Below are 25680 nucleotides of genomic sequence, written 5' to 3'. Positions count from 1 at the left end.
CATCAAGTGATAGAAACAAACCTAACAGTTAAGCATTGCATTACATGACAGGTTTTGTTCTGGCCACTTCACAGCAGTTCCCCATCCATACACAAGGATGTACTGTGGCCACATCCATGACAGGTTTTACATAACAGTTTGCAAAAGAAAAGACCATACAAGCTTGTTTCCGAAAATAAACAGGTTCAGGACAGCATGGGCCAAAATAAGAGACATTTTCAATTCAAGCTTTGTCTCATTTCTTCTTCCCCTTGGTTCCTGTAGTCTTCTTTGCTGGAGACTTCTTTGCTAGAGTGTTTTTTGTTGGAGTCTTCTTGATCTTGGTAGCTAGTTGCTTCCTCCTAAGTATCATCTTTCTTTTGCCAGTTGCTTCATCTCCTAGCAGGTTCACAACGTTCACAACTACCAATTCCAGGCAATTGTTCCTGTGTGCATATAAACCATTTAGTGTTGCTTCTTTAATATTTTGCAAAATGTACAGTGAACAATGAAATTGTACCTTGTAGGTGTGTGGGGGCTTCCAGGTGCTTGGTATACAGTCTCTAGGGGTGCTTCTTTGGCTGCTTCTTTGGCTGATGCTGCTTCAGCTGCTACTGCTGCCTTATCTGTAGCTAGCTGAGCTGCTTTGGCTGCTCTATCAGCTGCTTCTCTGGCTGCTGCCAGTCTTGTCCTTGGTGAACACTAAACACTTGAGCCCTCATCTGCTTGGTCCTTCTTTGCCTTCTTTGGCCTTCTAGGTTTTGCTGCTGTCTTCTTTGTCCTCTTTCTGGCATGAAACAAAATAGATCAGGGTACACTATATAAGTATTGGTGAGAATGGTAAACAAAATAAGTTTAGAATTAACCTTTTCCTTGTTCCTGTCAGTGAGCATCTCCAGCTGCCACTCCTGTGTCCATACTCTCCACAATCTTTGCTATTTTGCCTGCCTAGTTCTTCTACCAGTAGTTCAAATGGTCCAGGGTACCTTTTCTTCCTCTCCCTACCTAGCTTCTTTTTTTCCTTGATTATTGGTGCATGACATTTGAAACCCTTGTCAACTTCTGGCCATTGGATTTCTATCAGTGATGTGAGGGATAACACCATGGTATGCTACTTGGAATTTCTCAACAGAATAGTACTGGTCAACAAACAAGCCCATTTGTGGCTGTCTTTGGCTGGTGATGACAGCTAGGGCATGTGGGCATGGCTTCCTAGTGAGCTGCCACTCCCTGCAAGTACAGGCATGCTGTTCTAGATAAACAACATGCCTCCTAACCTCTTGGTCCTTGTATATTTCTGTAACTTCTGCTTCCTGTGGATGGCCCTTCTTTACTTTGAGGTGCCCTAGACCCCTGGAGGCTGCATTCAATTGGTGTATGACAGCAGGCAAGATGCCAGGATTCAAAGCAACTGAGATCCTTCTCCTCTTAGCAAACAAAGTCAGTGTCTTCTCCCTAATAGCATCAGCCAAGCAATGTACAGGGAGATCCTTGCATTCTCTGATCTAGGCATTCCAAGACTCAGCCAAATTGTTGTTGATATAATCACATTTAATCTCTGTACTGAACTTGCTCCTAGCCCAAAGTAGGTTATGGTAGTCATTCAGCCACTTGACAATACCTGGGCTAGCATCAACAACCTTGTCAAAATAGAACTTGAATTTGTGTGGAGTGTAAGCCCTTGCTGCTGGCCACATATTCTTGGCATACACCTCTCCAGTATAATACTTCTTTAAATTCTCCATCAAATGCCTGAAACACTCCCTCTTCTCACAATCAGGCCAGACCTGAGCCACTGCTGCCTCAAGACCCTTACAAGCATCAGTACACACTGCTAAATTTTCCATAGGGCCAATTGCTTTGCTAAGCTGCTGCATAAACCAGATCCAGTTGTCTTTGGTTTCTGACCCAAAAAATCCAAAGGCCAATGGAAACATCCAGTTGTGGCCATCCAATGCTTGAGCAGAGGGCAGCTGGCCATTCCAGAGCCCATTTAAGTGGGTTGAATCTATACTAATGTAAGGCCTACACCCATTTCTAAAACCATCTATGGCAAGCCTTGAAACAACAGAAAAATCTAGTAAAATGAACCTTGCCATCAATTTCCTCACTATCAACCTCAACAATACTACCAGGTGATCTCAATTCCACCTCTGCCTTAAACCTATACAACCAATCAAAGGAATCAGCAAGCTTACCAAAAAGCTTGTCAGCTGCTCTCTTTCTTCCATACACAACAGTCTGGTAGTTGATATCAATGTTGTACTTTTCATCTAGCTCTGCCTTCAGTGCCTTTGGGCCCATGGCTGGCATCCTCATCAAATATGGTAATGCCATTTCTGCCACCCAACCTTGTGATGCCATAGCACCCCCTAGGCACCTTGTTCCTAGAGGCACATGTATGCACACCTTCATTTATTTGCACCTACAAAGAAGCAAACCATTTGAGTATTTGAGTCAGCATTACCTAAAAGCCATACAAAAATTGCAAAAATATTGTATGAGCAATGAAATGCAAAGTACCCTGACACTCCCACCATGCTGGGTTCTAGCTCTAATGATCCAAGGACATCCTAGAGAAGCACAATGTCCCCTAAACCTTTCAGTATCTGAATGAGCAGTAGCAAGTTCAAAATCTTTGACTATTGCATGTTGTCTTACAGCTAGCCTAAAATCATTCATGGATGGAAAATAAACCCCAACAGACAAATCTGGATTTTGTCTATCCCAGTCAAACATTGGCTCTTGATCATCATGGTCATCAACTGGAACTACCGCCTCTTCCATATCAGCCTACATCTCAGCTGTCATGGTAGGAATAGGAATAGCTTCCCTAGCTGCATCCTCAGCTCTCTCATCTACTGCTACGAAACCCATAGCCTCATAAACTTTATCCTCATCAGCAGCTTGCTTGGCGTCTCCATCCTCATTATCTTCTTGTAAAATGGTCAACTCAGCCCAATCTACTGGTTGTGCTTGTTTAGGTGGCATAGAAGGAGGAGGACTGCTACAAGTGTCACCAGTGCCTTCAACATTATCATGTACAACACTACCTTGTGTATTATTAGGAGCAGCACTGCCTTGATCATTACCAGTAGCACCATTACCAGCAGCATTACTAGGACCACCACTGCCAGCAGAAGTTACACCAGAGACAAACCTAAAATCAGAGCAAGCATTGACAGATTGATCATCTTTATTGACAACATCCACTACAAGCACAGCTTCCTTTTCATTCCATCTAGCCAGTATAAGCTGCTAAAAATGTTCATCCCTCCTTATTTTCCATTGAGATGGGCTGTCAAGCTCAACCACCCAAACTGCCAATGTCTGTGAAGGTCCCCAGATTATCTTCCCACCCATTTCGTCATGAAACTTAGCTAGAGAATAATGCTGAGTCCTATCAAGCCAGATTTGGTGTTCCTGCTCAGCCATTGCCACTAGCCCGTACTCATCCTCAGCAATCCACTTAGAAACCTTTACAACTAATCTAAACGCATTACCAGGATCAATCCTGGCACAAACACAGATGCAATGTTAGGGACAACCTACTACACAGCATCCGCAGTCCCGTCCCATGAAAGTGAAGAGAAAACGACTAGGAAAATTAGGGTTCTTACCAAACAGGGCAACCACTAGTCGAATGCCAGTCCATTGCGTCTGCCTTCAACACCGACTACATGTACTATCCAAGAAAGAAAAGCAAGTCCATCATCATTCTCAAAAACCCTAACCCTAACCCTAACCTAGAATCGTAAATGTGCAAACCCAAAACGGGGAATGAGAGTGTTGGTCCGTACGGGACATACCTTTTTCCCCCTTTTCTCAGCTGACGGCTTCGGCGGGATGGAATATGGAATGCGGCGGCGGAGGGCGGCGACGGCGAGGTCCAGAGCAGAGCGCTGGGGGAGATGAAGGGGACAGGGCAAATGGGCCGGCTGGGTCAACTGAGACCGGCCCTGGATAGCTAAGACGAGGGGGGGCAGGGGCAGGCGAGGTCATTTTGCACCCTTCGCGCACTCAGGGCCGACGTGGCAAGCTGTGCTGGAGCGCCACGAGTGCAAAAGTGGTAAAAGTGTATCTCGGAGCGAACAACGCTGGTGAAAGAATATGGGAATTTCATCCAAGGTGAGAACTGGAGAGTGGCCGTCCGTTATAATGGTAAAAAGTTATTTGTCCCTGCGGGGAGAGGAGAGCGAGGTGTGCGGCCGAGTGTAGAAGGCGAGTGGGCTAGACAGAGTGAGTGGGCTGGACAGTTGGGCCAAATTGGAATAGGCGGACCGGGATGGTTGGACCAAATTGAATGGGCTGGACGAAAAAAAGACAAAAAAATTTACCTTTTTATTATTATATATATTAGGGATAGATAAGTTGGATATCACTTAACTAAACTTCCAAAATGGTATTAAATCACCATGTTGCAACTACATATGGGTCACATGGGCCAATTCCTCCCAAGCTCACCTACCAACTGTGGAGAAGAGGATCCACTCAAAAAAACTATGGAGAAGAGGAAAAAAGAGAGAGAAGATGAAAAGAAAATTGTTTGATCTAATAATGTAAGTCGGTCTCATATGTGTAGAGTCGAGATGGCGAACTAGAGGGGATGAATAGTCCTTTCTAAAAATTAAACGCGTCGGCTAACCGAAACAAATACGGAATTAAAACTATCGGTCTAGCCAAGACTACACCCTCTAAGTTCTCAAGCACCTTACAAAGATCCTAATTAAGCAACTAAGGTACCGGGCTAGTTAGAGCTCACCTAATCAATTCTATTAGCATGGTCACACAAATCTATGTAACTAGTACTTCAAGCAACGGGGAAGCTTCTACACATGCTAGTAAGCAAAAGCACAAAGCCACCCACGCCCTGTTCGCTTAGCTTATAAGTCGTACTTTTTTCAGCCAACGAACAGTATTTTTCTCTCACAACAAATCAACCAACAGTACTTTCAGCCATAACTTATCAGCCAAGCGAACAGGACACTAAGCTCACTAGCAATGCTCAATAACAAGGCAACTAATGCTGAATTAGAGAGCGCAAATTACTTAGCTACACAAACCAAGCAATGCAGCTAATAAGGCTAGTCAAGCCAAATTAGTTACGCAAGGGAGCTACTTCTATGCAACACAAGCAAGAAGGTAACTAGCAAGTTATACAACCTAACTAATTACAAGAGAAACTACATAAGCACAATATAAATGAAAGTAAATATAAGCTTGTGTAACGAGAATGCAAACCAACGGGAAGACAAGGATGGCACGGTGATTTTTACCTTGAGGTTCACGTGCTTGCCAACACGCTAGTCCCCGTTGTATCGATCGTTCACTTGGTGGATCGGCGGCTAATTGGCACCACACCAAGCCCATACGTTGAGCGCCGCAAGAACCCCACGAACTAAGTGATGGTACCTCAATGACAGACTCAACTAGAGTTGTTCTTCGTGGCTTCCACGGGATGGGCATAATACCCCTCACAATCACTTCTCCGGGAGCCAGAGGCGGAGCTCTCTTCTATGGCAAGGGCAAGGCTCGCCGTACCTTGAGTTTCCAGAAAGTTTTACCCCTAAATGTCTGAGCCGGCAGCCTCAGGAAGAAAAACAGTGACTACTACTACGTTCTCTTGGAGTCTTGGGCTATTGGCCCACTGTGGCTTTTGGAGTATATCACGTACATGCCACTGATCACATATATAGGCCTTTTGGTTCATTGGCTGGCCTTATCCTTGGCCTGCTGGCTGTTGGAGCCTTCAGAGTCACCGAGAGTTTCCTTTCTGTAGGATTAGCTGGCGTGCCCTTACATTGCTATGGGATAACTAAACTTTTATATTAAAAACATATGGATCGCAAGAAAAGATAACAATATTGTAAGATATTAAACTGACATTTAATCCAAAAAAGAAAGTTTATGAAATTAACAGTCACTAGAAGCACGGCACCGTAGGCTCATAAACTCCACTATTAATATCCCTTACTTTTGAGAAAAAAATATATATTCTCAGGTGACCATAGATTTATCACCCTTATTCTTCTTAAAAAGATGCATGTGTGATGTTCCCTTGTAGTGGCGGGGCAGATAACCCCTGCCACTCCTTTCAAAGCTCCATGAGAAGCTTGTAATCACCTGATGATCAATTTGTAGCCTGATCAGTAGATGTTTCATGATTTTTATTAAATAACAAATAGATAGGCTAGTTCTATGCCTAGATATCCTGTTTTAGGTCCAACATCCTCGACATGCAGTTCTATGACTAGATATCCTGTTTTAGGTCTAACATCCTCAGCCAGGCTGCCTTCATGCAAGACTCGCGTGATTGGTTGCCCGCAGCGTCGTCAGGGCCTGTCCCATGCTGTGCTACGAGCGTGCGCTGGCTTGGCTCGGCGCATTCCGGAAAATTCTGCGTTTCTTGCCGGCTTGGTTAACCACCCGTGCCGTAGCAATGGGCATGCAGCGCCGAATAGAGAGGGATGGTGCGGCGCACAGGCAAACCAAACAATTTCTCTCCATATCCTGGCTAGAGTAGAAACGGCAACCAAACACATACCTGTTGCATCTGATGAGCCTGGCTAGCACGAGCCTGGATCCTGGAACGAGCCAGGCTACACCGAGCAGCCAACCAATTAGGCCATAAGGTGTTTGTTTGACAATGCTAAGAGATTAGCGTATGACTAAAAGCTAACGTGCATGGCCTTTTGTATTCGAAACACAAATTGCAAATCCTGTCCTAAACCTGAATTTAGACATTTAGTGGCTTTTGGAAAAATAAATAAAATTCATAAGACCTAAGAAACATACAAGAACTTCTCTCAAGTACAGCGACAATTGACTCAGGCAAGTACATCTCGATCAATTCCAGTCCCATCAAACACAATTTCAGTCCCACAATGACCACGGGAGCATCGCTCAAGCAGTAATCTATATTTGACATTAACTCTGTATGAATTGAATGTTCATCCGTTCTCAAACAAGCTCAGATTCCTCAGCAAAATGCATACAGAACTTAACGCAATCGAACCGTAGCGAGTACACTAAGAACCTTAACAAAGAAGGGCCTACAAAGAGAATGCCAAGTGCTTCCTTCGTTCCAGCAGCAGCGGGTCTTTGAAAAAACAAACTCCGAGCTCTTCCATTTCCTAGCTGCAATTAGTGTAGGGCTGGAAACTGGCGGCACATGGCAGCCAATGCTCTGAATTCCGGGTCGACGTCCATTGCCTGTCCAAATTTCGCAGTTAAGTTGACCTGTAGGTACAAGTAACATTTATAAACACTAAAATACCAGAAGAAAACAATACATTTAATTCATAGAAGATGGATAATAGGAATATCCGAATATGCAATGTCCATAAAGAAATACATTGTCAAACGTCTATTGTTTTTGCGATTTCTTCATAGAAGATGGATAATAGGAATATCCGAATATGCAATGTCCATAAAGCCGAAGCAACAGAAGACAGATCAATCCCCTACATAATCCTGTAATAGGAGCCCACATAAGCAAAAAAGAACCCGTAAAAGGCTCATACTATACAGATACTACTAAGGATTCTTATCCACTCTAGGATCACATACCACTTACTCTGATGCCTTCTAAATTGGTGAGCTTGAAAGGGTCAAACAACCAAGAGAAGGAATCATGCTTATAAATGATCATGTGCTTTACGTACAAAGGAAAGGAAACTATTTTAATTTAGAAATTGTAGCATGTTAGTATTGGTACATACTTGCTCTGACTGCACTTTTGATATCTTATCAAACATGAATTGATTAAAGCATGAAAGACATAGAAGGAAACAACCATAAAATGCCTTGTGAACAAGTTTTTTAATAGATCATCTTTCTTCATCACATTGGGCACCATATTGTAAACAGCTGAAATCACCATGCCTCCAGTTGCTTCACCTAGTAGCTCAGCATTAACCAATCCTACAGAGATAGTCAATGGTTCTTCATGCAGTATTCATCAATCAGTGCATTAAAGGCAGCTGCATTCAGATTAGCATCATCTTTCCTCACTCCGTCAAGAAAGCTGGCCGCTACCTGCATTTTCCATCGGTTACAGAGGCCTCTCACAATAATGCTGTAGGTGAACTTATGTGGGCACAAACCTAAGCGAGTCATCTCCTGATAAAGTGATAATGCTTCTTGTGCATTTCCAGACCTGAAAGCTCCATCCATCAAACTGTTGTACAAAGATTTTTACAGAGGAATCAGGCCATAGTGGGTCAAGATTTTCACAGCCAACTGTTGTACCAGTAAACCTACAAGAAAAGATAAAAATACATCACGGATAGATAACTACAAATAATGAGCAGGTACAATGACGGACCAGGTGACATGAAGGTACAAAGTGAAGAAGGCCAATAACTCTAGTGCCTCTTCCCCTTCAAACCTCATCCTGAATCTCATCCCAATAGAATAATTGTTTTTTTACTGACTCCATATGTTGATCATATGGTATAATGAACTCTGAAGGGCTCATCCTAACATTGACATTTAGAGATCAGCAACAAGTTAACTACTTTTATTAAGAACAAATTGCAGGTTATAGTTTCATGCAAGATAATCAAGTTAAACCACTATGTAAAGTCTCAGAAATGTAATCAGTTTGTTGCAGATAAACATACCTTAGATCTGCAGTAGATAGTGAAAAGCTAAAATAAACAGAGAATAAATAGGCCTAAGGAGGGTTGAAGGTCAGCTCTAATTAGATACTTGCAGCTGCACACTGTATTAGATGTCACTTTAACGTTGATATTTAATTTTTACAGTATTATTATCTTATCCGTGCGAATCATGTGTGTTTAGTATAAAATATTAGCTATCCCATAGCAACGCACGGGCAAGCTTCTAGGTCATAACTGAAATACTAAGAAATGTCTTCCTCGTACATTAGCACCCAATGGAATTATCCAAACGTGTACTGAACTAAAAAAAAGAAATGAATGTATCACAAATGTATTTACAATGTAATCAACCATGATATTCATTTGGTGATGTCAAACTAACAATAAGTGCCCTGCCTCAATCTTGCATAATTTTTTACTTCATAATTAATTCACACAAAATGGAAAATAGGCAAGAAATTGCAATGATATTTCCAAATTGATGTTAAATAATATGACTAAAGCAAAAACAACCTTCTCCAATATATTTATATGTTTGCATAGCAAATGCAACTAATAGATATTATGGTAGTGACAGATTCGAGTCAAGAAGAGTGAAACCCATATCACAGAACTGTGACCGCAAAAAGTGCATTGAACTTTAAAGTCATCCAGATGCCAAGGAATTAACTAATGAGCTGGGATTGCTTAAATAAATTTGAGTGTGTATTCATATGCACACACTGTATAACATAAATCCTTCTTCTAATATTTCAATGTATCATCCCAAACAGCTGAACCTATAATTTCTTTATGTTCAATGCAGCAAGGTAGTTTTTCCTCACCTTTTATCTACCAAGCTTGCATGATTGATCCCTCAAGAAAAGCTTGCATGATTGATGATGGAATCATTGATCAGCTACACAACCTTACAGTGCACACTTTCACCACTACACCAAGTAAATGAGCAGTCCCCTGCAACAACACAGTCAATCTCCTACAACTAAAAAGAACAAAAGTAAGACTATTTTTTTGTGCGACTTTTTTTGGGGTCGCTCCTCCCTACCGTCCGTCGATACCGTGCGTCCTCCTCGCGATCGCAGTCAGAAGGAAAGTTGCGATGTCACGCAAATCGCGGAAATCACACAATTGACGTCCTCCATCCGCCAAAAAAAAGAAACTCCCTCGGGCAATAAGCTCCCAGGCGATCTCGTCCCCCGTCGCGCGCGCCTCCCTAGGTCCCTCGCGACTCCTAGCCCTCCGGTTGCGCCGCCGCCACCTCTCCCTCCTTCCCTCTCACCCGCACACCCGGTGGCCGATGCTCAGATCGGTGCCAGGAGGAAGCAACCCGGTCGAAACTTTGGCTGTCCGCCCCTCGCCGTTGGCCGCCGCGTCGGTGCGACCAGCAACCGGCGGTGGGAGCCCCCCCGCCCTGGCGCGGCGACACACCCGTGCGGCCGGGCCAAGCACAGGGCGCGGGCGGCGGTGCTCCCCTCCCCCATCGGATGGCGCACAACGGCGTGGCGGCGCACCCGCACGGGCGGGCCGAGCACGAGGTGCGGGCGGCGGTGCCCCCCTCCCCCGTCATGGCAACGCAACAGCCAAGCCTCCGCGCCACAGGCCATCGTCGCATGCTCCCTGCTCCCCGCGCCACAGGCCATCGTCGCATGGACCCCGCCGCCGCCACCGATGACGAGCGCCCCCGACTAAGCCGCAACCACTGAGGGCACCGGACGAGGCCCTCCTGCTCGCCGCGCCGCGAGCGATGCCGGTGAAGCCCGGCGCCCGCCCCAGCCATCGCGCGGTGCTGGTGAAGCCCGTCATGGCTGGCGCGAGCGATGACTGAAAGTTAGTGTCGGTTAGTTTTAGAGTTCCGTATTTGTATACTGAGAAATCTTTGATATCCATGTTATCGATTTTCGCCACACCTTATTTTTTCCGTCCTCCGCCACTATCTGGAGCACCGCACAATCTTCCTTGCATGCTTCGACGGAGACCACCACCAAGCCATCTAGGAGGCGGCAACCTTCAAGAAGCAACACCGGCTTACAACTCGATCACCTAGTGCCACTCGATGTAATCTCACAATGCAACGCACTAGAATCACTTAATTGCACTAGATTCACACTTCTCGCAAGCACAAGTGAGTTAGAGGCTTCTCAAACCAAGTACACACAAGGGCAACACATCCCCAAGGTGCTCAACCTCAGCCAAGCTCAAGCTCCACCTCTATCTATAGCCCCCAAGCCAAATAAAGTCGTTGGAGCCTTAGAACATATTTCTGCGCAGGCACCGGACAGCAACGTGCGGGCACCGGACATAGGGTGGCGATGCCCTAATAGTCGAATTGCAACGGCTACTTTGAAATAGTCGTTGGCTGATTTGGCACCGGACATAGGGTGGCGGTGCCCCCGACCAAGTTCCCCCCTCTCTGGAAAGAAGTGGCGGCGCCACACCGCTATGGTCACCGGACAGTCCAGTGACCAAAACTTTCTCCAAATTGAAATCCATCACTTCAAGGCTGTAGAGTTATTCGTTAGCTTTTGGAAAAGTCCTAGTTCATCGAAATCGGAGTTCGGAGCTAGAAGTTATGCCCAAAATACGAAAGGGTGTTGTTACTGTTATCTGGCACCGCCCTAGGATGGCGTTGCCCACTTTTTGGCCATCAGAAAGGGCGGTGCCACCCTCTATAATGGCTGCGATTTGGCTACGAGTTAGGTTGCAACTTCGGACCCTCGGACAACCATAACTAGCCCTTTTCTTCTCCTTTTCCTCTCCAACTTGATCCGTTTCAATACTAATAACTTCTCCTATGCAAATGTGTCAACACCACTAAGTGATCACCATTTTGTGCATGTGTGTTAGCTTTTCATAAATGTTCTTCAAATGATTAGTCACTCAATTCACCACGCCACTCGATCCTAGCAACGATGGAAAGTTAGATCACTTGAATGGCACTAGATGACCGATATGCAAACAAGTTTATCCCTCTTGATAGTACAGCCATCTATTCTAAACCCGGTCATAAACTTCTCTACACACCTATGACCGGTGAAATTAAATGCCCTATAGGTTATAACTTTGCCTTGCGCATTCCATTTCATCTCCTTCGATGTTGGTGCAACACATGCACCAACATAATCACAAATGATATGATTCACTTCATATCATCATGTTACCGTATTGGTTCATTGATCTTGACCTCACTTGCTCTTCACCGTTGCCTCGGTCCATCGGCGCCAAGTCCATGACTTGCCCTTGACTCTTGCAAACGGTCCATCAAGCCAAGTCGTGTCTTGATTTTTTCCACCTTAGTCACGTGACTCCATGTCATGTCTCATATGCAATAAGCTCCATCATCACATGCGTGAGCTATGCAACATATCCAAGCTATTTCACCTCTATGGTATGAGTTGCTCACACAAGTGTTCTTGTGAACAAATCTTCTGTGTAAATCACTTAACCACATATTAGTCCACCTAGGTTGTCACTCAATTACCAAAACCAAATAATAACCTTTTAACATGTCGGTGTATATTAACAAAATGTTTGTAGGCTCAGATCTTGGGGTTGTTGTTGCTGGAGTTAAACCTCGAAATCATTGTCCAGAAAGCAGGAAAAGCCCCTACTTAGACATGTAGGGCCCCAGATTTAGAGGTATTATCGCCGGAGATACTCTGATGTCAGTGGTGACCAATTATTCTGTAAAAAGAAAATAGATATATTGTCTATTATTATCAATGATGTTTAAAGCTTTTAGATTTTGTTTCTAGCATGTCTCGTGAGCCTTCAATATAATTAGTAACGGTAAGATGGTTTTTTTTTATAACTACGGTTATGGCTGCAAGCCTGATAAGCCAAATAGTATTTAAATTATTCCCATATTGCTTTATTTTATTGCCTTGGAAAAACTTGTATAGGGTATTGCAACCCTTTTAATTATACATAGGGGATGAGTTCACAACTTCACATACATGTATCAGCGAAATAATTAAAGCTGTGAAATTAAGGGCATGGGTTTGACCTCATGAGAGTGAATATTTTAGGATCTAATGGCGTTGTGCTTTCAGCTGTAGGCGACGGGGCAGGAGGTATACTCTGCTAGTTATCAATCACGCCATCGAATCGATGAGCTACATAATCAAACATGGTTGTCCTCATAGAATGGGTAGTCCGTATAGCCAATGACAGGATCCTGAGTGATAAAAGTTGCCCGGTTGTACTCATTCATGGGTGCACCCAACTCAAACCTTCTAGGCAGGTCTGGATTGGCCAAAAAGAGTCTCCCGTAGGCAACGAGATCAGTGTAATGGTCATCGACCACCTTGTTGCCTTCCTCCCGATCGTACCCGCCTGCAGCGATGAACGTGCCGTTGAAGGCTTGCCGAAACGGTAGAAGCCTATGAGGGATTTGCCTGCGGCCGTCAACATTGGCCATCCGTGGCTCCACCATATGGCAATAGAGTAGCCCCTCGTGCCTATTCAGCTGCTGCACCATATATTCACCGAGCGCCACCGGGTTAGAGTCGGCGCACTCCAGGTAGTCAACGAACGGAGACAGCCTAACGCCCACGCGGTGCGCGCCCACTTCGTGGACGACAGCATCGATCACCTCCACCGCGAAGCGGCACCGGTTCTCAAGGCTGCCACCGTACTCGTCATCACGGTCGTTGGTGCCATCCTTCATGAACTGCTCCAGGAGGTACCCATGCGCGCCGTGGATCTCCACACCATCGAACCCCGCCTCGATGGCGTTTCGTGCCGCACGCCTAAAATCGTGGACGATGCCCGGGATCTCCTCAGTCCGTAAACGCCGCGGCTTGGAGTACACTACGCCAAACTCGGCGTCGGGAGAGATCTGCTTGTCCGTGCTGGAGATGGGCGCCTGCCCGTCAGGCTGCATCTCTGCCGCAGGGTGGCACACAAATAAAGAATCAGCTACAACATCATCGACTGAGTTGATAGTAAAACATGTTCTCGAAAAATAGTCTGCCACACGAGGTACCATTGGTGGAAGCCCTGCCGACGTGCCAAATCTGGCAGAAGAAGAAGGCGCCCTTGCGGTGGACGGCGTCGACGATGGGCTTCCACGCCTCGACCTGCTCCTGCGTCCAGATGCCAGGAGTCTCCGGATACCACCCCTGCGCGGTGGCCGACACCCCCGTGGCCTCCGCGATGAGCAGGCCGCCCTTGGTGGCGCGCTGCGAGTAGTACACGGCGGCGTGCGGCTGCGGCACGTTGCCATAGGAGCGGCACCGCGTCAGCGGCGCGAGCACAACACGGTGGGAGAGCTCCAGATGGCCCATCTTGTAGGGCGTCAGCAGCGGCATCGTCTCGTTTGCCGACTCGCACACCATCTTAAATTAAGTGCTGTATCTATGCGACCGAACACACAGGCAAGCTAAGCAGCGTTTACTAGATTTGCGTGTGCTTCAGTTGCGAGTAACAGGATCTTGCTCTCTGCTAGCTTTTTTTTTCTTTTTGAGAGGATGCTCTCTGCTAGCTAGCTCTTGCTTTGTGCAAGGGGAAGGCGAAGGCCCAGGAGTACTTATAGGTGCCGCGGTGCGCCTGGTGTGTGTGTGTTTTTTTTTCCGTCTTCCGGCCATCTCGTTTTCATCCGTATCCGTTGTTCCTCCCACGCCGTGCGTCACTCTCTCCGTCACACAGGCAGTCTCCGTCGTGCAAAAACATCAGCCGTGACAGAGTTACATCGCTTTAGTTTTACCTTTCTCATGCACCGCGCGCGCTGATTGTCGAGGCAGGCCTAGCACATCAATTACAGTGTGTGTAGTATGGGAGCTTTCAACACGCCATTGGTCAAACCTGTGGGCGCTGAATATAGGTTGCATGAAGTGGACGGCATATATATGCATGCTTGGCCAAGGGTTTCCTCTACTTGATTTTCGTTGACTACGGGGTTCTAACGCGCGTTCACTACCCACACTTAACTGCCGTTCTCTATTCTTGAGGATTTGAAATCCCATTTGTTTTCTATTACTACCGCTTGGAAAATCTTGTATTCAAACGATGGGCTTACATGGGAGCTCTAAAAGCTAGACGCAAGATTGGACTTCCCAAAGATCACACCAACATACACATGATCCACCGTTGGCTTAATTTAAACCAGGACGGATACCATGTAGCTTAACCGGAAACTTGTGGAAAAAACAAAATTTTAAACTAAAAAAACTACGGTTAATTGGATCTATGCCATTATAATTTCTTCGTTTCTGAAGAACGCCATTACTATTCGTCTATTTGGAAGCATGCCATTATAATTCTTCGTTTCCCACAAAAATGCCACTGAATACGTATGGACACAGCTTGGGCCCAGCTGCAGGCGTATACGAAGACGTATACTTCATCTCCCTGTCACTGACACACGGGCCCCACATGTCATCTTCCTCTTCCTCATCTCTCTCTTTGGCTCTCTCTCTCTCTATCCCGACGCGGCCACGGCGGGCGCTGCCGGCGGCGGCGGCTGCGGGCTTGCGGGCGAGCCGACGAGCCGCTGTCGTGACCCCGCGTGCCGCTGCTGCTGGCCTTCCCCGGCGGCGGGCGCCTCCTCCTCCATGGCCGGCGTCCGGCGGACCTCCTCCTCCATGGATACGGCAGGCACGGTCCCATCCCCGTCCCCGTGAGCTCCAGCAGGCACGGCCCCTTCCCCACCCCCAGCCCAGGCCGCTGCTGATGCTCGCCCGCGGCGCTGCTCGGCGTGCTGCTGCTGCTGCTCGCCGTGGCCGTATAATGGCGTATAATGGCGGGCTGCCGTGAGAGATAGAGCCGGAGAGGGAGCGCTTGCGAAGCCGATGGAAGCAGCGGAAGGGCGTAAGATGGCTTGTGCGAGGAGATCGACGAGCTCGGGTCGACCCCAGCAATGGCGGCGGCGGTGCTTGGTGGAGGCGCTGGAGCAAGGAGGGCTTGTGCTGCTGCTGCTGCTCGCGGCTTGGAGATGCCCATCTCCCCGAGCGCGGCCATCACCTCCTCCCCGAGGCCGAGGTCCTCAAAGCTCTCGGCGGCCTCGACCCTCTTCCCCTTCGCCTGCTGCGAGTTTCGCTCCGCGGCCCTCGAGGCGGGCCTCGGGACGCCAGGGGACGAGGCGTCCTTGAGGTGGCGGAGACGGAGGCGCTCGAGGAGGAGCTCGTGCCGCGGAGGGGGAGCAGGAGTGGAGGTGGGGCCGAGGGTGGGGGCGGCGGTGGAGAGGGCGGCGCGGAGGAGGCGGAGCCAGAAAGGGGACGGGCGGGAGAGGAGGAGGCAGCGACCCACGGCGGTGGCACCGGCCATCGCCATGGGCGACCCGCGGAGGCAGCGACCCGCTACGACCTGGCGCTCGGGATGGAGAGAGAGATTCGAAGAAGAGGAGGAAGAAGATGACATGTGGGGCCCGCGTGTCAGTGACAGGGGAGATGAAGTATACGTCTTCGTATACGCCTGCAGCTGGGCCCAGACTGTGTCCATACGTATTCAGTGTCATTTTTGTGGGAAACGAAGAATTATAATGGCATGCTTCCAAATAGACGAATAGTAATGACGTTCTTCAGAAACGAAGAAATTATAATGGCATAGATCAATTAACCCCAAAAAAACTACGGTGCCCGCTCAAGCAAAATATGCTTCTTTTTTACAACTACTTAAAAATTACAAGATTTTTGAAGGTCATAGGTCTTTTGTTTTGCATCAACAAGAAAAAATTTAGTCTTTGACACTTCTCAGTCATGCCAACCAAAATGGCATGCCTCATATATCAGTCACACTACATAAAATAACAAAATAGTCTGAATCATCTATCGGTCACGCACGCCAAGCAAAACGATATGATTTGCCTATAAGTTGCATCAAATAAAATAGCGTGGCACAACCTCACACGTGGAAATTGTTCATAGAACCAAACACTATTGTGTGTATTAGGTCAGTCTCAATGTGAGTTTCATAGATATTAAATAAGCTGATGTGGCATTGTTTAAAAAGAGAGAGAGATGAAAATATATAGTTTCATGGAATGAAATGAGTTTCATGAGAGATGAAACTTGTTTACATTGTTTTCAATACCAGGGAGTCTTAGAAACAGAGCCATAAAATTCTCACTGAGACTGTCTTATTAGTCATGTCATTTGATAATTTTCATTTGCCACACTATTATTTTTTGCAGGTGGCTATTTTCTAAAAATTTAATTGGACACTTGCTATTAAATATTAGTTATTTTAAATAAAAAATCATTCTGAGGCGGTATAAAAGAGCATTTGACTTTGACCAGTCAACACACTGACTTGCATCGCTCTGCCAAGCAGCAAGCACTCCCACTCTCCTAGTCCCTGTCCCGGCGTCTCTGAGCCTCTCCCTCATCCGCTCCCCTAACCTGCCGCCCGCTCGATCGCGACCTGCCGGCGGTAGTGGCGGAGCCAGGATTTCATAGCTGGGTATTCCGCGTACATAAAAAATTTCGATATAAATGTGCAATAGTAATAAGCAAAGTACAACCTCTGAATATAGGGGCATAGTGCCATTGTCTCTAATAATTAAGAAAGATTACAAAATATCAAAACTACTAAAATATAACTCTACGGTCCCCTTTTTGGAATTGATTAATAATATCATCATCTTTCACTTGACTGAAGAATTCCCTCTCAATAAATGTGACCAAGTAATTGTTCAAATATTCATCACCCATTTTATTCATTTGCTTGTTCTTCACATAATTCATCGTAGAAAACACTCTTTCAACACTGGCAGTGGCTACGGGAAGAATTAGCACCAACTTAAGAAGCTTGTAGACAACATAATATTGCTCATATCTTTTTGTGCTAACAAGCATAACTGAAAGCTCACATAGGTTCTTTAAATTTTTAAACCTTTCATCTCTACGCACATGAGAAATGTAAATAGTGAGCTGATATGGAAGTTTTGACAATTCATCAGTTGTGAAATCCTTAGGATAAAACTTTGTAGCAAGTCTAACCAACTTCTCTTGATCATAAGCAGCAAATAAATCAAGTGGACTAAAAGCTGCCATGCAAGAAAGTAGTTATGTGTTTACCTCATTAAATCTATCGTTCAGCTCTCGAAGTTGCCTATCAATGATACTCACAAACATATCAACATGGTAGCGATGATAATTTATTGCGCCATTATAAAACCCTCTTTTAGGTCTCCCAACAAGATAATAAGGACCCTCCATATCAGCAACTTTGATCTTGTGCTTTATACAAAAAGAAGTCACTTTTTCAAGAAAACCAGTCCATCCACTATCTTCCCGCAAGCACTGCAAATGAAACTTTGTAAGATCAACAAGCTCCATAGCATTGACAATATCTTGATCTTGGTTTTGCAAAGCTCTACTCAAGTCCTCGGTATAACCAAATATTTCTTACATCAAGTGTGCCATGAATACAAACTCAAATGACCGAAATGATGTCAACATAGTCATAGCTGCTTGGGCCTCTGCTGTAGTATCATCTTTTCCAATATTGATCAGAACACGCCTTATTGCAGGATACATAGAGATAACATGATTCACAGTTTTATAGTGAGAGCCCCAACGAGTATCACATGGCCTCCCCAAACCCATTTCTTGATTGAAACCCCTCCGGGTTTCTACTTCCTCCAAGTCCAATGCATCAATTAGTTCCTTAGCTTGAGCTATTCGAATCATTCTCATCTTTTTACATGAATTGCCAAGAACATTTAACAAGATAGCAAGCTGTCCAAAAAACCAAGTGCAATCCCCACTCTCCTTAGCAACATCAACAAGAGTTAATTGTAGCCGATGAGCAAAGCAATGAACATAATAAGCATAAGGAGACTCATCCATAATTAGTTTCTTCAGCCCATTAGCATTACCTCTCATATTGCTAGCTCCATCGTATCCTTGCCCACGAACCATTGCAAAAGTCAAATTGTACTTCATAAGCATATGCTCCACTACAATTTTCCTGCTAGCCAGTTTAAAAGCCCAAGGAAATTTCCTTTGTTTAGTGACTCTTCACTTTCATCATGCCCTCTAAATGCCAAGCCTTGGTGCAACAGAAACCTCAAGCACTTGAGTGTCCATGTCAAATGGAGCTTATACAGTGCTTTGTACCGTGTGGTGTTTGAAGCAATGGATTCTCGAATTGATGTTGTAGGTGTAGTGAACCTATCATATTTTTCTTGAGCTTCATTATGAGCACTATTGATAGCTTCCATGTGTTTTTTCAATCTTGATTTAAGGTTCCAATTTCGCCACCCACCATTCACAAATGTATCTCCACCGGGGCATTTTGTTCTATCCTTAAACAAATAGCAGACCAAGCAGAAAGCAGCATCTTTTTCTACACTATACTCAAGCCAAGGATATTCCTTAAACCAAATACAACAAAAGCGACGTGGATGACCACTTATATCTCTAGATGGAAAATCATGGTTCTTAGGTTGACATGGCCCCAACTCAATGTACCTCCTTCTAACTCTATCCTGGTCATTAACATCATACCTTGAGATGGGTATCCGCTTCCCGGGATCATGCTCAAGTGCTTCCAAATCTGCTCCGACCTCACCCTCTTCATCAGTTGCATAATCTTCTACAATTGGAGTTGGGGGAACTATGTCCGTGTCCGACTGGGGAGCTCGAGCTTCATCATTTGCTTCACCATCATCCTGTGCTTCCACAATTGCTAGCTGCGGATTGCTCTCAGCAGGGGACAGGCTCTCAACCTCAACAGGAGGAGGATTTGGTGTGGATGTGGAAGTTGTTTTCTTTGCCTTTGTAGCTTTCTCCAACAATGCAAATATGCTAGCACCCTTCTTCTTCATCTATGATACAAGAATGAAGAATCCAATGCAAAAAAAATAGAAAACGAAATCCTAAATTTTAACTCTGAAGAATGGATCTGACACTGTTGTGCTACTGTGCTCACCTTGCTTCAACTTCAACGGTTCCGGAGCCGAAGCCGAACCGAACCGTGGTCGTCGCGGGATGCCGGAGCGCCGGGCTCGCCGCCGCCCTCCGGTCGCCGCCTGCCCGCCTCTCCGGAGCTGGGATGCTAGGCCGCTAGGGCTAGGCGCCTGGGCGCAGGAGCGCAGGTCGCGCTCGTCGCTCGACCGGACCGCTCGCGCAGCGCCGCAGCCGCAGGGCAAGGGGAACTAGGGAAGGGGCGACGGGCCGACGGCAGAGGCGGAGGCGCCGAGCCGCCGAGGTGCCGCCGTGCCCCTGCTCTCTGCGCGCCTCCATGACTCCACGAGATTGGTGCGATGCGAGTTGGGAGCGGCAGCCTGCAGCCAGGAAACGATGCGAGCTTTTTTTTTACTTTGGTGGGCTGATAGTTGCTGCTTTTTGTTGGGCTTTGGGCCAGATTTGCAACATCTAGCAACTGTACAAGTTATACCTATATGTATGTATGTTTGTTTCCAAAATCTTGGGTATTCCGTGGCATACAGGGGAATACCCCTAGCACCGCCCCTGGCCGGCGGCGATGCACCCCCGCGCCGCCTTGGGCGGCACCAGGAAGTCGACCGCGCCGTACGGGTCCTGGGAGTCGCCAATCAGCGCCGCTGTCGCCTCCGCCGCCGTGAGGACCGCTGAGGGGTTCGCCATCGCTGGCGACAGCCGGCTCGTTTGGGTGGAGATGCGCCCCGAGGATGGAGGGTACCCCCAACCATCCGGCCCCCGTTTCCACTGCTACCACTCACAAATTTTATTAGCACCCAGCGTTGCGCACGATGTTTTTATCTGTAGCTGTGATTTCTCGTCGTCAGGCGCGCGGTCCTCGTGAAGGAAGCCAGGCGGCAAGGCTCTTGATGTGACGCCGCAGGGGTTCGCGGTGTGGTCCCTGGCGCAGGAGTACGGTGGTGGGGCATTCGCCGTGCAAGGGGTACCGTTGTGTTCTCTAACTACACTGACCAGCGTCTGTACAAGCAAACAATAGGAGGTGAGGAGCTGACCTGAACCTACGCAAAGAATGGGGCATGGTCGGTGTACAACCTGGCATTACTGCTATCTAGCATCTCAACTTACAGACGCACTAACTAAACTCATTCAGTCCAAGTGATTACATAGACAGCGATCGGTTTACAGATGTGTTTTCTAGTTAGTTATAAAAAAAATAATAACAAAATGGCTATTTAGCTTGATGAAATCGGTGCCCAGGCTTCCTACGCTGTGTTCTTTGGTCGCCACATCTGGTGTCATACCCTAGCTCAGGTAGGCCTCATCTTCACCGGCCTCGGCCCACCCCGATGGTAGTGGGCTTATATCAGGGTGGTGAGGTACGTACTCTGGGTCCATATCACCAACAACCCCAAATATTTTTAACGTGGAAGGTCCCACAACCGAATCGTAAAAAACTAGACATATTTGGCAGGAATTTAACATTGTGCCAAACAGTGCTACCTCCATTGAATCCAACAACTCGACCGTCAAATAACTCAAATTTGTCTTCAACTTCACGCCACGGACTCCCACAAGATAAATACGGATCCTTCGGATGAAAAGAAGAGGAGTTGACCGCTCTGGAGCAAAACAAATCTAGATCACCCAAGGTGGTGGCACTGTCGTGCCCTGTGCATTCTTATTAAAGGAGCAACAGAATTAGGGTCATACATAAAAGGGGTATGCCATATAACATCAAAGATATTTTCCTCACAAAAAGTTGAAGTAGAGAGCAAGGCCAAAAGGGCAAGAACAAGGTGCTAGGTCGTTCGGCTCATAGTCTTTCCAAGCCGCATGTGTGTGTTATCTTCCACCAGCAGGCTGTAGAGACTAAACTATTTGCTGCAAATGTATGTTTTATCTATTATTACACGCAATGCTCTACATGTATTAATGCATACATATGGTTAGCCCATCAGAACACAAACCCGGTCCAACATGTGTATGGTCAGCCTAACATCACAACACAGCCCGGCCGTAGATGACACTGTAGATACAGTACAGTTCGCTTTTTACTTGAGGTCGGTGTATAAACCTTAGAATTACTCTAAGTTTCCCATGTCCTTGCCGTAATTGTTTACAACTAGTGTGCATATGTTACACGAGATTATGTGCATGAGTGCACGTGTGTGTCCGATCCAAAATCGTCATATGAGCAAATTATTCATGTGGAACGAACCTGTATATAGATAGGACCTCTCTCTTGCACTTTACTTTCAGGTTAACCCAAAGGTGTATGATTAGAGCAATAAGGATTACTAGCAAAAAATACCCGTGCATTACAACAGGAAATACAATGCCACGATATTGTAAGTACGAGCATGTGTTGCACTGTTATCTAAATATAGTGTCACAACAATAATATACGTATGTACCCATGTTAAAATATAGGGGCTCTTGCGTTAGTACCCTTGTTTTGTATCAAAATTGTGATTTTGCCCCTATTTTTTTGACTTTGTGAATTTACCCCTACTGTGCCATTCACGAAGCACCAGTTTGCCCCTGCTCCGTCATCCACCCCTAACGGTGTTAAACTTTGTACAAAAGGACATGAATGCCCATACGATTTTGCCCCTGTTTGTTATGCATAATTGTGATTTTACCCTGATTTGGAATTAGACTTTTTTATTGTATGCTGACAATTGATTAAATTTGGTCAAACATATTTGGCACAACTTGCAATTATTTGAAATATTTCGATATAATCTTTTGTGTGGGACCAAAAATCTTCAATGTATAAGAATGCATGTAGAACATCGGTTAACAAACTGTATAAGTAGATGCATGCACTGATAACCTTAGTACCTTACCACATAGGAATGTCATACAGTACATGTTTTTTCAATAAAGGTAACCGCTATACAAGTTGCTTCCATATCAGAGCCCCGTTTGCTTCTGTTTTCATCACCAAAATCCATTATAGGCAACACTACCATGCTGATACTGATCGCTGCATCGGCATTGCCGGTGGAACAATGGTCGTCCCTACACGAGACAGCAGCGGTGTCGCAATCTGTCTCCGCAGGAAGACCAGGAGGCTGTACCTATAGCCGTGCGGAACGCTCCAAGGGCAAGCTGTCAGAGCAAGACAGGAAGTCGTCGGCCATTCCCGACGAGCCATGAAGCAAGGCGCCGCCGTGGCCATCCTTGCGGTGATGCGGGGAAGAGCAAGCGTACGCGAGTGCCAGTCTGGCACCTACGTGCGCGCGCACGAGCCGGCAGGTCGGCCCCGTGGTGGCTCCTCGCGCGTTGGCGCGTGCGCGGGCGCGGGAGGGCGACGGCTCCGGGCCGTAGGCAGCACCAGCACGACATAACAAGTTAAATGTATCCTCAATTGCATCAATCAGCAAACATGTAGAAGCTAACAAGAATCATTAGGACATGAGACTGGCCATGCTTACCTCTCTCTTGAACAACACCTCCTGTATTTTTCCTACTTGCTGGTCGACCAATACGCATAGGCCTGGAAGAACAAGGCATTCCATTCATTTCAGTCATTGCACGAGCTTGCTCTGTAGGATCACCAAATTTCACGAACCCATATCCCTTTGTGCGCGTTGTCAATTTATCAGTCACAACTTTTGCACCCTTCACCGAGGGATAATGAACCCTGAATGTCTCTTGTAACAAGTAATCTGTAACATCTGCAGCAAAATCTCCAACGAAAATAGTATAGTCAGGAGTATCATCACGCTTTTCACCAGCACTAGCCCAGTTCAGCCGAAATGTCAACTCAACATTTGGCATCATCTGTCCATTGTATGTCTGAAGAACTCGCTCTGCAGCTGCACGGCTTGTAAATTCAACAAAACCATAGCCCTGAAGCTGTCCTGAATTCTTGTCACGGATGAGCTTCACATTTTGAACCTGAAAAATCATGTAAATATGAAGTAAAGGGTCAGAAAATCATGAATGCATGGGCAGCATACATCTATAAACACCAATCAGGAAACTCAAACTGAAGCATATAAATAGTCTTGGTAAAAACAAACATGGCTCAATGGCTGCTAAACATTATTACCCTTGGGTAGAAGAAATAGGCAGCAAAAAAAAACAGAAAACAACAATTTTAAGTTATTTTACGAGATATACAACTATCGCCAGATCATGCTAACAATTCATGAAACAAAATTTAAAATTAACGATTCAATCACAAATATAGCCCAGAGCTTGATCATTACAATAGGTTCTAGAATCACTACAAACTAACTTAGCCTCCACCGCCAGCAAAGGGCGCGGGCGCATCATATATTCCGTGAAGAGCAACAATCGAAATCACACGCATCCACCGCCAGCATCAATCAGATCGGGTGACATACCTCCCTAGTGTTCGCGAAGCGTCCGAAGACGTAGTTCTCGTCCATCCAGTACTGCAGGTCCCCGATCCAGAGCGTCCTGACCTCGTCCGTCGCAGCGGGGGCGGCCGCCGCCGGCGCCGACGCCTGCGGTACGGCGGCGACCCTGTGGGGCGGGGGACGGGACGGCGGCCGAGGCCCCCAGCCGCGCCGCAGCGGGCGCGAGCCGGGGGGAGGGGTCGGGGCAGAGCCCGCCGCAGGCCACGTGGCTCCCCAGCCACTACGGCGCGCGAGCCTAGGGAGGAGCGGGGCGGAGTGAGGATGAGCTGCGCCGCCGCCAGTAATCGCGCCGTCGCCGGTACTCCTCAAACCCTAACACGCGAGCCGCGCCGCCGGAGTGTGGCGGAGGGAGGAGGAGACGTGCCAGGGGGGAGCGGGAAGGAGGGAGGATGAGCCACGCCGGGGGGAGCGGGAAGGAGGGAGGAGGAGCTGCGCCGCGGCCACACGCCCGAAGCCCCCAACACCGCGCGCCACGTGCCGAGCCCCGCCGCCGCCCCGCGCGTGACGAGCCCCGCCGCCGCCCCGCGCGCGACGAGCCCCGCCGCCGGGAGCCGTTGCCGCACCGCGCGCTGTGCGCTGCCAACGCCGCCGCCGCCGGATGCCCCCGACGCCCGGGTCGATGCAGCCGGCCCGTGAGAAAGGCACAATTTCCTTAGGGAGGCTGAATATAAGGATAAGGGGCAATTTGGTCTTTTGGCCTTTGTTTTTTCAGATTTTGAATTTTTTTAATTCATTTATTCCATGACCATCTGACGGCATCCAAACCAGGGGCAAACGGATGATTCAATTCAAAATAGCAAGGGCAAAATCACAAAGTTGAGAAAACAAGGGTAAAATCACAATTAGACTTCTGCGTAAGGGCAAGAACACCATTTTCCGTAAAATATAGGGGCGTATCCAGTTCTCTAAAGATCCTCTGCTTTTTACCCACTTCGAGATGGCAGCGAATACCAGACCGTTGAGTTCATCAATGGGAAACTTTTGCTCCAATCGAACTCCAGACCTTAGGTCAATTCTCATGCGACAGGACGATGCGCCTTGCAGCAGGGGCAGGCGTGGTGCACGGCAAAGCCATAAGAGAACGCATCCAGGTTGGTATGCATGGGAGCATGACGCCGTAATTAGAAAACTTGGTGCAGTCTGGCTGCACCCACGCATGGTGCAGACCCCACAGCGATGGAAGCCACGTGTCCAGGAATTGATCACCAATGGTCAGATGAGCGGCGTTGGAAACCAAACTTCAGCGGTGAACAAATGACGGACGTTGCGGGATCACGCGGATCGGCAGATTACTCGGGCATCGTTGCCATCACGATGCGACGGGGACACGTGGCTTCCATGACCGTGGGGTCTGCACTATGCGTGGATGCAGCGAGACTGCACCAAATTTTCCTCCCGTAAGTACCTCTGCCTCCGCCAACGTGGCCTGGCCCCGCACCTCCTCGAGGTAGACCGCACAAAGCACGAATGAGGCCTCCGACGATTGTGCGCTCGCGGCCTGCACCTTGCCGCAAGCATCGCCAGCAATCATTGCTGCCTCCAACGCGACTGCGGCCGCTGAGCCCGTAGAATCCTTCATGTCTGCGGGCCTCCGGCGACGCCTTGTACGTGCTCGGCGCACACTGGTGCCACTATCTGATGGCGTCGCCGCCCGCTGTCTGGACGTCTGGTGTCAGGAGTTGGATAATTAGAAATTGCATGTTGTGACTAATAGGATGCCCAAAATAAAATGTTGATTAAGCAAAACCAAGTTAGAATCTCTAAGCATATTAACAACTGATAACTTCCATCTATTCATGTACTACTGAAATGTAATATCTAATTCACACTTTCTTTATG

At 47.1% G+C, this 25680-nt stretch overlaps 3 protein-coding genes and 1 pseudogene across 3 annotated transcripts; all 4 read right to left on the bottom strand.

Annotated features, from left to right (window-relative positions):
• Nucleotides 1–12723: 12723 nt before the first annotated feature.
• On the bottom strand, nt 12724–14059 carry LOC136521385 (12-oxophytodienoate reductase 1-like). The gene is made up of 2 exons (XM_066515122.1): nt 13588–14059; nt 12724–13487 (listed from the first exon to the last, which is right to left on the bottom strand). Exons 1-2 carry the CDS (start codon nt 13937–13939, stop codon nt 12724–12726), a joined length of 1116 nt encoding a protein of 371 aa, XP_066371219.1. The 5' UTR covers nt 13940–14059.
• A 962-nt stretch (nt 14060–15021) lies between these two features.
• LOC136523694 (uncharacterized) lies at nt 15022–15872 on the bottom strand. The gene is made up of 2 exons (XM_066517293.1): nt 15453–15872; nt 15022–15309 (listed from the first exon to the last, which is right to left on the bottom strand). Exons 1-2 carry the CDS (start codon nt 15870–15872, stop codon nt 15022–15024), a joined length of 708 nt encoding a protein of 235 aa, XP_066373390.1.
• A 1256-nt stretch (nt 15873–17128) lies between these two features.
• LOC136523693 (uncharacterized) lies at nt 17129–20152 on the bottom strand (annotated as a pseudogene).
• Nucleotides 20153–22530: 2378 nt separating this feature from the next.
• On the bottom strand, nt 22531–25420 carry LOC136523692 (uncharacterized). Its single transcript, XM_066517291.1, has 5 exons — nt 25247–25420; nt 24306–24539; nt 23806–24153; nt 22888–23353; nt 22531–22847 (listed from the first exon to the last, which is right to left on the bottom strand). Exons 1-5 carry the CDS (start codon nt 25418–25420, stop codon nt 22531–22533), a joined length of 1539 nt encoding a protein of 512 aa, XP_066373388.1.
• Between the last annotated feature and the right edge of the window lie 260 nt (nt 25421–25680).

Source organism: Miscanthus floridulus, chromosome 18 (genome assembly GCF_019320115.1).
Source record: "Miscanthus floridulus cultivar M001 chromosome 18, ASM1932011v1, whole genome shotgun sequence".
In the NCBI taxonomy this organism is placed as follows: domain Eukaryota; kingdom Viridiplantae; phylum Streptophyta; class Magnoliopsida; order Poales; family Poaceae; genus Miscanthus; species Miscanthus floridulus.
The sequence above is the reverse complement of the archived record's forward strand: the minus strand, read 5'-3'. Positions and strand labels throughout refer to the sequence as shown.

What these genes read in the sequence shown, in the direction of transcription:
- LOC136523692 (XM_066517291.1), bottom strand. Translation starts at nt 25,420, where the DNA reads ATGAAGGATTCTACGGGCTCAGCGGCCGCAGTCGCGTTGGAGGCAGCA. An exon ending in CCACGTTGGCGGAGGCAGAG is followed by an intron (nt 24,540 to 25,246) that starts GTACTTACGGGA and finishes GAAAAAACAAAG; the next exon opens with GCCAAAAGACCAAATTGCCC. An exon ending in GCTTCGCGAACACTAGGGAG is followed by an intron (nt 23,354 to 23,805) that starts GTATGTCACCCG and finishes ATGATTTTTCAG; the next exon opens with GTTCAAAATGTGAAGCTCAT.
- LOC136521385 (XM_066515122.1), bottom strand. Translation starts at nt 13,939, where the DNA reads ATGGTGTGCGAGTCGGCAAACGAGACGATGCCGCTGCTGACGCCCTAC. An exon ending in CGGCAGGGCTTCCACCAATG is followed by an intron (nt 13,488 to 13,587) that starts GTACCTCGTGTG and finishes ACCCTGCGGCAG; the next exon opens with AGATGCAGCCTGACGGGCAG.
- LOC136523694 (XM_066517293.1), bottom strand. Translation starts at nt 15,872, where the DNA reads ATGGCGATGGCCGGTGCCACCGCCGTGGGTCGCTGCCTCCTCCTCTCC. An exon ending in CCGCCGCCGCCATTGCTGGG is followed by an intron (nt 15,310 to 15,452) that starts GTCGACCCGAGC and finishes CACGGCGAGCAG; the next exon opens with CAGCAGCAGCACGCCGAGCA.